We start from the raw sequence: 14,223 nt of genomic DNA on the forward strand, positions 1-14,223 counted from the left end.
GAAAATATAAAAAGCAAAACAAAAACACCCATGTTAATCAGAAGCTCAAGCTTTCTAAGATGCCTGCAGTCACAAGAACAAAGCTATTCTAACAGCAGTCAATGTCCACAGCAAAAATGGAAATAATGCCGGGGTCTGTGCAACAATCAACAAAGCTAAACGTTATCACAGTTGTAAGACACCATGAGGATCATGGGCATAATGGTCTTAGATGAAGTATCAACTTAGCAGAAGCCAGTTTTCACCACAGAATAGTCAATACTCTGAAGCTGCAGCATGGAACCCAGAAATCAGAGGGTTCTTTCACTTGAAAATGCTTCTACAGAGATATGAAGAAATGTAAAAAGCTAGTTAACCTTAGTGGCTGTTCTTAATTGTCAACATTAGCATTTAATTGTTCTGCTGGTTCACTTTGGGGACATCACTTGAGAAACACAAAATACCAAACTAGCTTTTTTCATTTTTATTATGAATTCCAGCCTTATGGAAGAGCAGAGCTGGAGTTGCATAATAGTACCAGGAGAGGTCTGAAGCATCCAGAAGCTTGAATGAAGGCAAGGCTGCACACTTCTGTCATCTTACCAAGTGGAAAACTAAGGATGTAAGCCATCTAGGCCATATCAAGAGGAGAAAGGAGAAAGTTTGAAAACACCCTTTGATGTCTTGGAGGCTAAATAAATACCACAAAAAATTGACCAAAAAAAAAAAAATTGAGTCCACAGGCAAGCCATTCTCCCAATTGTGGAGTTAAAACAAGCTGCCTGGACTGGGTTTTCTAAGTGTGCAGCCACCTCATAGTTCCACAAGATTGAAATGTGTAGTGCAGTTGTGTTTTTTAAATAGCGAAAGCACAGAGAATGGAAATGCCCTAGACACTAACAAGGGAAAGGCCCAGCTCATTGCAAATACAGCTGGAGTCAGTTGTCCATGCAAAGTACACAAATATTGAGGAGTGAATAACATACCCATTCCGAGAGGTCCCTGAGCTAGCAAAACCAAAAACAAAACAGTGAATGGATATTTTAGTGTGCATAAGATTTGCTGAAAGCTTTCAACTCATTTGAGGAATCAACTGAGGCTTACTACAGGAAACAAAAACAGAACAGAATGAGAAAACACAGGGAGCTGAGGTTTCCAATCTGGTGAATATCTTATCTTAGCCAGAATGAGGAGTGGCATTAAATGTTAAAGTATAGTATTTTTATTTTGTACAGCGATGATTTTACTAAGAAACGGCAAATAAACAGAGTGTTGTAGTCTAATTCTGACTTTCTCATAATTATAACCACATTAGGAAATCTACCCAAGGAAAATGGTTAGTTCCTACATATGGAAATTTGAGATTTCTTTTTTTTTTTTAGAGTTATTGCAATGAATTAGTCACTTTTTCTTCTATTAAAGAGGATTCTTTCTTACCATCAAGTAAGGTCTTCAAGATGGACTATTTTCACTAAGAAACATGTTATCAAAAGGCTAGTCCAAAAATGACTTCATAAATAGTACCTTATCAAAGAAACATTTAAAGTATTTACATCAGTATAAACCCCCCAAATCACAGCACACGTTGAGGAAGAGCAGTGAGGAAGTAAAAGAAAAGGAGAAAGAGAAAAGACATACGTTTTAACAATTTGGTGTGTGAAAAAAAGCATAGAAACCTTAGATTGGAGTACTCTCATTTATTACAGGATTTAATCTCTCAAAAACAATGGCTGGCTGTGAAGAAATAGAGCTTGTGAAAACTATAAAATACCTTTTCTTCCATAAGAAAAATTTCAGGAGAATCAGGTTTCAAAAAGGTAAAATTATATAATCAACACTTACTGCTTTAGAGTTGCTGTCCTGGATGGACTTTGGAAGATTTTCTTTGCCCACATCAAAGCAGAAAAAGAACAAACAGGTTTATTCATTCTGCCTAAACATGCAGGAGCCAAAGCATTAAGTACAATGGCTCATACAAGCAAGTTAACATTTCCATAGGGACTCAAGGGTGGGCTGCCGCCAACCAGTACATCAGAGGAAGTGATGTATGGACACCTTCCCATGCTCGCCATCAAGGACTGAAAGGACTTTTATACCTAAATGATGTCCTCTTTTGGAACTATTGATACCAAAGCTCAGAATCTGTAAGAGATTTGCCTGGAATTACATTTCTAAGTGGTGGCAGCTTTAGGACCAAATTTAAGGCCCGTTTCCCAGGTTTCCTACCAACATAGGCTGCTTGCCATAAGTAAATATGCAAGGTGAGCTCTAACATAGGGCAGATTTTAAACAATAGGATTTGACAAGCATTTGAAGATAAGGGCAAGTTTACCAAGGGATTTGTTATTTTGTGAACACACAAAAAATATTTTTCATAATAGGCATTGATAACCAGCCATAGATTTGATGAAGGAATGGGGACAGCATCTAGAATCAGACCCATTATTTTTCTCCCTTCTAAATAAAAAGCAAGGTCGAGTCAAACCAGTTAAGAATTTAATGAAATGAGACATGCTACAATTGCACCACAAGATCATAAGTTAAGAATGGAATGATGTGGTGTCCTGTGTTGGGGGGTGGGACTCTGTCCATGCTCATAGTCTGAAAGACACTGGTCCTAGGTGGCAAATGGGAATTCCTGAGAAAGGCAAATCTTGGCAGCTTGAGGCAGTGACTCAGTATCAAGAAGTTCATATTTTTACACACACTTTGGCTGTTCTGCTGTATCCTGACTACTACGCTGCTCTAAGGCTTCAGTGCACATACCAACAAGCTAGGATTCACATTGCCATATGAGCACAGGTGACCTTGTACTTTTCTACAAAGAAAACCTTATGAACTATTTGAAGGCATAATGAATTATCTACTGCTGGATTTGACCCATTAAATGATTTGCTTCTCTCTTTTAAAAGGAGTAATATTTTTTAACATTGTAAATGGGTGTCAGGCTGACTCACAATTATGCACACAGTTCTTCCATCAGTCTTGTTCCCTTCCTGTATACATACTCAAATACAGTCTTGTTCTGGATTTTTTTTTTCCCACCGGAAATTAGAAAAGGAAGACAAAGATCTCAAACTTAGGGGATGAATCTATTTAGATGGGGAGGGGTGGCTCCCTTTCTTGTGTGATATAGAAATGTCTTCAGGAATCCAGAAACCCAGGAAGAAAGAGGCAAGTGTTCTCTTAGATTTCTTTATTCTGAAGGAGTTTACACACAACCACTAAGTGTGGACACAGTCAGAGCTCAGAAACTCAAGGAAGGTTTTTAAGAACCACCATCAGCATCTGTTTTGACTTGTTGTTCATTACCTAGAAGCATAAGGGAAGACATAATAGATTCCTTTGCAATAATGCTCCCACTTGTTACTAAATTTCCTATAACTTTATATGATAACTAAATCTCCTAAGCTTTGTTATAAGGTAAGAACCTATAGCAAAGTATTGTACTGTAAAGATTTTTATGTGAATATAATATAATATATATCTATGCCTCCTTGGCAGTTTATAAGGTCACGGGATTCCTGGATACAGACCCTAGCTTTTCGATTAGCATAGGCATGTTATCCTCAGGAAGTATCAATGCATGACAAATATGCCATATAACATGAGCAGTTCTCTAGCAATTGATTGGATGTGGTTTTTCCCATTCTAAGGACAAGGAAAAATGAAAGAAGCCCGAAGCTCATTTTAGAATTAATGGCTATTGTGTAAGTAACACAGGAAATAAAGACAAAACTTTCTGAGGGTATTTATGATAAACGTTCTTTCAGAAATACTGTATTTCCAGGTCACATTTGACAATAAGGTTAGAAGATTGAGTGGACATTAGCATATGGGGTGTTTAAGCTTTTAAAATCAAGTATTATCTATTTATGTCCTGGTTATGGATAAAATATAACATTTACATTGCAACCATTTACATGCATATTTCATCTCTTCTTTTAGTTTTCCAGACCTGACTCTGATGAAGTCAGAGTATTGTGCCATTTAATGTCAGAACCCATGTGGAGTTGGGTAACTCTAGACGTAATATGTACCTGGCTATGTCATAAGAGACTCCAATTCCTTGGATGCAGTGTGAATTTTTCTAAAGAATCTGCAATAGGAGGAAGTAGACCAGAGATGAAGAAAGCAAACAGCACTCCCACAAGCAGTTGTTGGCACTGATCTCATTTAATTTTCACCCCATGAGGTGGATTGCATTTAAGAAGTGGGAATTAAGGTACAGAAAAGAGAAACAACTTGTTCTAGAGGTTACCTGGTCCAGTACAGGCTGTACTAAAAACATGTACATGACTCATTCTAAATTTAGAAATTTTTCTGTAGCATGATGGAAATCGGGGGCTTAGAGGAAAATGGTCATTGGTCTTGGTTCCACATTATGCTAAATGCTCACAAACATTCCATAAACTAGAGGTCCAGTCAACAAAAAGTGTGAAAATACTTTCATATTAGCATGCAAAGATTTTACTTCACATGTCGGCTCTAGAGTTGGCCCCAGTGCCAAACATCTATCCTTTAAGAATTTCCCCAGAATAAAATTAGATAGGGTTAGATCAAAAGTAAAGTGATCCAAGGGTGAGATTAGCTTGTGTTGGCTCTGGGAGATGTACCAAATCTTTCTGCCCATGGGCTCACATCATTAGCTCTCCAATATAAGCTGGCTCCCATGAGCCACTGGCTACAACTAAGGACATTTGAATAATTAAACTCTCCACTGTTAAATTTTGGTGGGTACTTTTGTTCTTCCTGTTAGCAAGAGAAATTGCTGCAGAATGGTAAATTCTTGCAACAAAGATTCTGTAGAGTCATCATGCAAATGAACAACTGGAGTCATTTTTAAGAACTGTCCAGTTGCTACTTAGAGGGAACAGGTGCAGCACACAAGAAGGAAAAATTACATTCTTCAAAGCATCCTGTTCATTGGTAGTTGTAATCATTATTGGGGTTAATACTTATTTAAAAGCAGTAAATGGCCATTTCCAAACAGAATGGCGTGTCATGAAAAGGAGGCAACATCCTGCTCACACGTCCCCAGGCTCTCCAGAAAAGCATTATGTTCTGTTGCGCTCACTCACTTTCTTCTTTATTTTTTCTTTTTAATTTTTAAACTTTTTCTTCCCTGCTGAGCATTATCTTTTGAAATCAAATTAAGTGATAATAGTAAGTGGGCACAGTCACTTCAGGAAAACAAAACAGTTAGACTCAAGAGGTTATATAAAAATAGTATTTCTCATACTAAAGACTGAGAGCCCAGATGGAACCAGGGGAGGACTCCAAACATAGTCCATTCTAGTGCACAAGCTGCTGCCCAGGTAACAACAGTAAAACTATGACAATTTTGAGAGTACACTCCCATCTGTGTTTCTTCCATTTCTTAAGTTTCTTCCTTCTATTTTTAAGATCTCTAGTGAATGATAATAATAAAATGGGTCAGGAGGGGAAATGACTGTTGTATCTCTCTTATCTTTTGAGAAAACAGCACAGAAAGTCAATGTGGCAAATGAGAACCTTTTGAGATTGACCCAATATTGGGCTTATTATTATCCAACATATATTTCATAATAAAGCATTATGGATCATTTATTTTAGATATGAGTTTTCAAAAAGGGTAGATTCCTCCAATGATATTTAATATATTTCTCTCTAGATCTTATAAAGAATGGATGTCCTTAAAATATGTAACTATATTGAATAAATTTCTGCTATATTATAGCTAGTAATTGAGGAGGACTTGCTTCATATATTCTAAAATTAAGGATTCAATTTCATTATATTGGTTTTTCCATTCTGTTTGGAAACAAATTATTATTTATCCTTCTTTAAGACAAGCAAAGTTAAGATTAAAACTACTAATTAACTTCTCTGCAACACAGAAGTTTATTTTCTCATTTGTAGGCGTCTCTGAACTACTCAGGCTAACTGATAAAGATAAAGGTGTTCTGTGAAATACACTCTTTGAACATAGCAGGATACGATAATAACCAAGGAATAACTCGAGGTGTCTCTCTAGACTCCCTGTATCTATACTGGGTTTATACTTGGCCAGGATCTAGCAGTTCTTATTTGACACTGAAAATGGTGATATGTAAAATCAGCCAGGTCTCCTTCATCATATATTTTTGAGTCTTGGGAAAACAATAAGCATTTTGTTGTTGTCTGTTTTATCAAACTGGCAATGTTTGAGGGCACATGAAAAATGGAGATGAAAGAAGACTCTCACCTGTGTCAATGCTCTAAGGAACAAAGGAAAGTTATTTTCAGGTGGTTGACTAAGCCACTTACGTCGAATCAGAAGAGTGAAAAGTCATAAACCCTTGGCATTTAGGATTCCACAGAGCTAATTAGACATTCTACATATATAAGCAAGAACAAGCTGGCCTGAATAGATTAGAGGACTTGCCTAAGATCCCCAGGGCTGGAAAATGATCAAAATGTAAGCACAAATTCAGTTAAGTCTATGATCATTTTTTCTTCTACTACAAATGTATTGTGTATGACTTCATTTATGTCAAGTAAGAATAAACTGTGCTTCTTAGTACCTGCAAACAGCTCCTCCCCATGGGCAGTATACTCTCTAGGATATGAGAAAGAAAATAAAACTTGTAATGACACTACAGACTGATGAGGATGATAGGAAAGCTGCTTAGTGTCATCCATGCAACACATTCCCAGGGCCAGGGGAGGCTTCTTAGCCGATCTAATATCTAAACTGGTTCCTTGAAGGCCAAGGAGGGATTATACAAGGGAGGAGGGTGGAGGAGGATGCTGTGTCACATGGAGGAAACAGGTGATAGGAAGGATGAGGGGCCGAGAGGATGGGTGTGTTTGAGGCAGAGAGTGGAGTTCACAGTGACTGGGACACTGAGTGCTAGGAGGATGTGCTGGGAGATGGGACAGAAGGGTGACTAGGGCTGGCCTGATACTGTAGAGCTTTAAGCTGTGCTAGGCAGTTTGGAATTCACCTCAAAGCAATGGAGAAATGAAGGATTTTAAAATAGTGCAGCAGAATAATCAGATACACATTTTAGAAAGGACTTCATGATCACCGAGGGTAAAACTGGGAGGAGGCAGTTGGTACAGAAGGAATGAACAGGGTCAATGGACTGTGGCAGAATCTCAGGTGGAGGATGGGGAGTGGGGATCCTGCGTACACATTTGATTCGAGATAGCCAGGCATTATAGAACAGGAATTACAGTACAGTATTTGATGATAAGTGGACATCATTGAATGGGTCATTAGGGGACAGAAGAATAAACAATTATGCTGAAATATCTGGGCAGTGCCCTACCAAAGAATCTTCTGAAATGGATGACAGAACTATTTCCTCCACATGACAGAGACCCTCCGCTATGTTTAACTGACCTCAGTTCAACTGTTCAGTGACAGTATAATATTAAGACAACTGTGTATTTGCTCATTGTCAGTGTGAAGTTCTGGGCACAAATCAGACTGAATTCTATGGGTAATTATCTCCCAGCTGGTTGTGTTCTACTTCCATGAGCTTCTCCATGGAAAAAGAGCCTGCCTCACAGGTACCCTCAATCTCAAGGTGCTCCTGTTCTTCATGTTCCCTGGTGGACTTGGGGGTTGTGGAGAAGGGCAGAAGAGAGCCCAGCCCACATTAGTGGGATGCTCTTTTATTTTCTGAGGGAAGCTGGTCAATTCAAAGGAGGTAAGATTAAAGTTTCTGAATAAGAGGAATGTAAACTTAGAGGACAGGTTTCTTGTCTCCATATGGATTATGTGGAGGTCCTAAGGTTTTCCAGTTCTAAACTGGAGGGACAAAATGTTGAAGGTTTGTCCAAGGGTTATGGTGTGTCTAATCCCAATGCAGGGCATGATTCAGGTACTCACCCCTTCGCCGCCATTTTCAGCTGTGTTGGCAAGCATTTCCTGCAGTGCTCTGACAGACAAGGACTGTTCCAGCACAAAATTGCAGACGCAGAGATCTGGAGGAATATACTGTGGAAATAAAAACAGAGTAAGGATGCCTGGTCATGTCAATCAGGGATGAATCAAACAGCCACATCACAAAGGCAAGATGTCTGTGAACTACAATGAACTGAATTAGATGGAAGAATAGACATGTAACAAGGTAGTTTTCTCCTTTTCAAGTTAAGATGAGGTTTAGTTTGGAGAAGAAACAAAGCCTCATTTCTCAAGGGAACAGTGGCCAAGAAGTGTCAGCCAGTGAAGTCTGGAGGAATATAAGGAAGAAAAGCAGACACACACACACACACACACACACACACACACACACAGCCCTGCTGAAGAAGGGACAAGAAGGAAAAACCCATGACTATTTCATGTCTAAATGGGGACAAAGGAAGAAAGCCATGGGTGCCTCACTCACGATAATTTATGAGAGAGCTAGACAGATAGTATGACTCTAGACAACAGTGACCAAACGAGGGCATCCATTTATTTGTTACAAAAACCTGAATTTCATAGTGTACAGAGAGGCATTAAGGAGATTAAAAGTCATATAAACATAGCCTTGACTAAGATATGTCCAGATATGAACTGGCGACCCATATAATAATCATTGTAATGTATTAGACTCACTTAGCAGAAATCAGTTAACATCGCGATGTTAATGACTATTCTGGGATATTTTTCAACAATGGCTAAGGTGCCTTCTCTGAACATTGCCAGTAAATAGCTAATATTCATCAAATGAGCATATTCTCCGTGCCAGGCACTGTTATAAACATTCTGCATATGCTAACACATCTAGTCTGTACAACCACCCAATTAAATAAACCCTCCTAATGTCCTAATTGATAGTCCAGGAATCTTAGGCACACAACATTCAGGTCACCTGCTTAAGCACTACATTTGGCCTATCAGCTTCATACTGAGACAGTCTGTCTCCAGACCATGCATCCACTTAAGCCTACACTGTTTCCTATACTAATGAAGACAGCAAAGATTTTTTTTTTTTTTACAATTACAACATTTTAGGTGAGCAGATATTAAGTGCCCTTGATCCACCTTAGGCCTACCCGTTTCCTTATCTAATGAAAGCAGCAAAAATTTTTTTTTTTTTTACAATTACAACATTTTAGGTGAGCAGATATTAAGTATTACTTTTATGTAAATTTAGTGTTTATACTGAGAAATACACAGAGAAACAAAACAAATCCATTGTTATTGGGAGGTTACAATTAGGTCTTGTAATATACCATTGTCCTTGGAATTCAACCTGTGACTGTCCTGAATACCAACCATTTGGCAGAACATCAGCACCATGATAATAGGAAAGATAAACATGGGGCTCTTAGGTAGAAAATGGGCAGGGGAGGTGGAGCTAGGAGAAGGGAGTCCTACAGACAGCCCAAGTCCTATCTTCTGTTTGAGCAGTCCATCAGTCTATTGCAAAACCCTAGCCCCAGCCTTCAAAACAATACCTCAATTTTAAAAATAACAAACTGTCTTAACTGACAGGTAGTCACGACATCAATCACGGGACCTTGAGTCATCTCAAAAGGAGTTAAACACAAGATAACCAAGAGAATTGAAGCTCTGTCTTGGTAGCTGTGCCTCCTGAAAGCTAGAATATCGTGTTGGGGTCCGTGTTCTCAAAGATGAAGTTAGGTTGCTCCCATCACAGCATTTTCCCACATAGGTAGTAATGAAGGATCTGCATCCTCAAATGACCTTGGCTTCTTCTTCTTTTTTTTTTTTTTTTTTATAGTATCGTATTGTGACTCTGACCTCCTCCTGCCCCGTGAACTTATCTAGAAAATCAAAGGAAGAAATATCCTAAAAAGGAGATCTTGTCCACCATGATTTAGGAGGGAAAAGGGTGACCTTACCTCAGGAACTTGCCTTCCACCTCATAAATATAAATATTAATAAAACCTTTTAGAAGTACATAACACAGAACCCGCTGTGCTATAACCCCACGCCCCTTTCGGGACAGCACATTTCAATCTCTCTATGGAGGGCTTGCTTTGATTTGCTAAGCAAATCTACTTTAACTTTCTGTGTCTCTTAAAAGAATCTCTCCTTGGAGAAGGTAAGAACAGAAAAGCAACCCCCATCTGTTCTTTGGAACAGGCAGGAAGTCACTAACAGTTATTCCTAACACTTCCAAAAAGGCAAAGCTGTTTCCATGGGGCTTCAATTTAAAGGTAAAAGTAGCAGGTCTCGAAGAGTTAGATAGCCTCTCAGACTAGCATTTTTTGTTTAAAAAATAAAGATAATGAAATGAAGCTATCATTAATTTCCAAGTATTTCTGTAGTTTTCGTCTTCTCCCACTCAATGTCCTGAAAAAGAAGAACTCACTGTTCTGAAAAACAAAATAAAACAACGTTGGACCTGCTAAGACTTTTTAAATATTTTGTTATTTTATTTTATGGGTATGAGTATATTGCTTGCATGTAGGTAGGTGCACCCATGTCTTGCAATGCCCGCAGAGGTCATAAGAGAGCGTTGGATCCCCTAGAACTGGAGTTAATGACTGTTGTTAGCTGCTATGTGGGTACTAGAAATCAAACCCGGGTCTTCTGCAAGAGCATCCAGTGCTCTTAACTACTGAGCCATCCTCCAGCCCCCTGAGAATTTTTTAAATTAAAGTCTTAAGCCCCCTTTATTAAAATAATAATCCAGTAATAGGTCATCCTGTCCCAAATGCTGCTAGCTATGGTGACTTACATTTTCAAGTACTTTTCTACTAAGGATTTGAGGAAGCGCTTTTCTATTTAAATTCTCTCTGCTCGAGGTCTACTTGATCAAGAACTCCAAAAGCCTAGTTGTCCTAGAGTTCTGCCCTTGTCCACATTCTCTTCATTGAAACAGTTTAACCAAGGAGAAATGATAACACAAAGAGTATCACAATCTTCATTTGGGATTTCTTTTGCTCCATTTGCAAAGTTTGTTTCAACAGCAGGTGATTAGCTCATTTGTATGAAACTCAAGAAAGCAGGCAGCTGAGCCACACATCCAACACAGCACATGTAGCACCTTTGTTGGTAGACGATGCAATTATATGAATAAGCAGTTCTGAAGACCTTATGTTGTAAGCATATACTGTCCAACTTAGAGTCTCCAAATATGCCATCATAGGAGATTTTATAGAGGTGTTTTTCTACTACCCTTAGCCTACCTAGAGTTCATGTTAGCAGAATAGGAAACAGAAACAGGTTTCTTTCTCCTTCACTTTATTGGACCATGTGCTTTGGGTATTTTTCTATTCAGGAATACCTGAAGTTAAGGTCCATACTTTTAAGAGTGCTTTTGAACAAGTCAATTTAATAGTCTAAATATTTATTTATTTTTTAATAATAAACCTACTTAATTCACTCCTTTTACAGCTCCAAGTGTTAAAGATCTGTCCTTATATGAGATCTGTCCTTATATATCCTTACATATCTGGTCCGTCAACCTTCTATTCTCTCTGAGTTTGGTTTGCTTGGAGAAGGACAGGAGCTCTTGTCGTCTCTGCCATCATCTATTCAATTGGAGGGTTGTTGATAACATGGACAGTTGTTATACTATAATTATTTCTGTCTTTTCTATGTATTAAAAATCTCAAGGAAGCTTGCTTTCATTACTGGCATGAATATGAACATTTAAGCTGATGATAGTGTACATGGGGAGGAAGCATATCAAATAGGAGAACTGAGTTAAAGAGATGGCTCAGTGGTTAAGAGCACTGGCTGTTTTTGCAGAAGATCCAGGTTTGAATCCCATGGTGCCTAACAACTCTCTAGAACTCCAGTTCCAGGGAAACTGATACCCTTTTCTGACCTCTGCGTACACTGCGCAACACTGGTGCACTAACACAGATGTAGGCATAACACTCATACATTTAAAATAAAAAATAAAAATAAAAAAGAAAGAACTTACCAAATAGAAGAACTTTACAGTTCTCTATGTATCTGTTTCTGTAACTCTAGCATGTGGTCTCTGGCTGGATTCTTTATATTTGGGACAGTGGTCATATCACTTTAATAGCACACAGAGTACTGTGTGGGCAGTGGCAAGAGAGAGAGAACAGGAATGTCTGGAGAAAAACAAAATGCAGCTAGCAACTTGTGACATGAATGAGCACAGAGCCATCTGACCTGCTATGCCAGCTGCCATCCTTAATTAAACTCCAAACTGGACTGACTTCCCACCTCCACACTCCTGAAGAATAAGCAAAAGCCACTCGTTCATCAAAGCTCATTTGTCTGCAGCCAGGAGAGTCCCACAGGAGGACAGCTCATTGGAGCCTGTGCCTCAGTCACTCTGTCTGCCAGGCTTGGGGCGTGCATTTGATGATTCTCAGCACGGAGAGAAGGGCTCTGTTGACATCTGTTCTGAAATAGTTCCTCATCACTCTCACAGCTCTGTCTTTAGCCTACATAAGCGTTTCATTTCCAAGTGTCCTACAGAAAACCTTGAGATGCTAGGCCCTGGTAAGCTAAATGAACAAGTATTCATTTAGCCCCACTATGTGTAAAATTGCAGGAAGGCAGGGCTATGTATCCTCTATGATCTATAAACACACATTAACAGCATAATTTTTCTGGGGCTTGCTGCACCAGGAATCTGATGACCCTGTAAATAAAATCACTTCACATTTCTTTAGTACTCACAAGAGATATTTTGCACTGTAGTAGCAGGTCCTAGCCAAGCCTTCAAGGAAATAAAGGGAGGAGTCAGTTTCAAGGAGGATCATCACCTCTCCTTTACAGGTAATCTGTTTGTTTTAACTCTTCTAGTTTTTGATGTGTTGAAGTCTATTTCTTTGAAAAACTGGTCTTACTCTACTTGACACCCAGTAGATAAAACAGTAAGTGCTCACTCAAGTCTTCTTGAACAGTCTCTGGATCCGCTAATATCATCCAGGTATGTGTAGCTGACAGTAGCTTTAGATGTAGGACAATGATGCTGAGCCTCTCTGGCTGAGCCCCTTCTCCAGATCAACAGGTGTTCTTCTTTTATTGTCATGAAGTTCCTTTGACTCTTCTGTTAATTTATCTGTGTCACATACTGCCATATCGCAATGATGTGCCTTCTATCAATGACATGCCTTCTAAGCGCATTGATGACTCTGAAGGCAAATTAGAATGCCCTGTAGAGTAAGCACTCTGTTATAGGACTACCTGAGTTCAAATCTCAGTTCTACAACTTATTAACTGAATGATGTTAGGCAAATAACTTAGTCTCCCTCTTCATCAGTGTGATGGTTTGAATGCGAATGTGTATCCCCCCCCCCCCCCCCCGGGCTACAAGTGTTTGGACATTTTGTCCCCAGTTGGTGGTGCTGTTTTGGGAAGTCTTAAAGGTGTAGCCTTGCTGGAGGAAGCACATCACTGGGGGCGGGCTTAGAGAGTTCTTAAGCCTTGCCAGATCTCCAGCCACTCTTGTTTCCCGTGCCTGCTGGATGATGTAGAGCTTAGCTTCTGCTCCTCCTCCAGCCACCTCTGCTTCCATGGACTCTTGCTCCTTTGGAAACATAAGCTCAAATAAACTCTTCCTTCTATAAGTTTTTTTGGTCAGTATTTCTATCACAGCAACAGAAAAGTGACTAATGCACTCTGTTTCCTTTTCTGTATATTAGAAATATAATAGTATCTACTCAGAATAAACATTTGAGGTTTGAAAAGCTTAAAATTGGGGTTAGTATCTAGTAAATACTTGATAGATATTAGATGATAGTCAATGAGCATTAGAAAAATTGAAATCATAGCTGTTTTAGGTGTTTATTTATTTGTAACATCTATTTCTGAAGTTCCCATTTTGTATAGAAACAAGGCAAAATATCTGACCTTCAAGATTGTGTGCTCCTCAGGAATGTGGGTAATAAATGGATCATTTCCAGACTATGAGACAAAGTGCTCATAGTTTGATAAGGAAGAGTGTAAGAAGCACGTAGAATTGAAGGTGGCTGAGGAGGGGGATGGTGAGAAAGAGAGGAGGGAAGACTTGGTTATATCTAAGGAAGTGTGCGTCAGGGTGGAGATACCAAGCCTGGGGAAGAGAGAAGTAAGACAGAGAAGTAGTCATCAGGTTAAGAAGTGTCTTACATCTTACTGTAAAGGAAAGAGAGAAAAATTAGGCAGAGATTATTGCATTAGGTTAGGTAAGGGCTGGTAATGGCCTGAATTAAAGAAGTGGCAGTAGTGATAGAGATAGCAGGATGGATCTGGAAATCTTGAGAAGTTGGGAGAGATAAGGTGTGGTGACTAAGTGGATAAGGGTGATAAGAACAAAGGGAGGATGTCTAGGTTTCTTTGGCTGG

General features: G+C 39.1%; 1 protein-coding gene across 1 annotated transcript in view; it reads right to left on the bottom strand.

Moving 5' to 3' along the window:
- The window catches only part of Ryr3 (ryanodine receptor 3), a 595,983-nt gene that overhangs the window by 359,827 nt on the left and 221,933 nt on the right, over positions 1–14,223 (bottom strand). Inside the window, exon 3 of the mRNA XM_017800130.2 lies at positions 7,841–7,948. Coding sequence (XP_017655619.1) covers positions 7,841–7,948 — 108 coding nt within the window. The remainder of the gene's footprint in view (positions 1–7,840; positions 7,949–14,223) is intronic.

Source organism: Nannospalax galili, unplaced genomic scaffold, assembly GCF_000622305.1.
Source record: "Nannospalax galili isolate Female #2095 unplaced genomic scaffold, S.galili_v1.0 scaffold999, whole genome shotgun sequence".
Lineage (NCBI taxonomy): Eukaryota > Metazoa > Chordata > Mammalia > Rodentia > Spalacidae > Nannospalax > Nannospalax galili.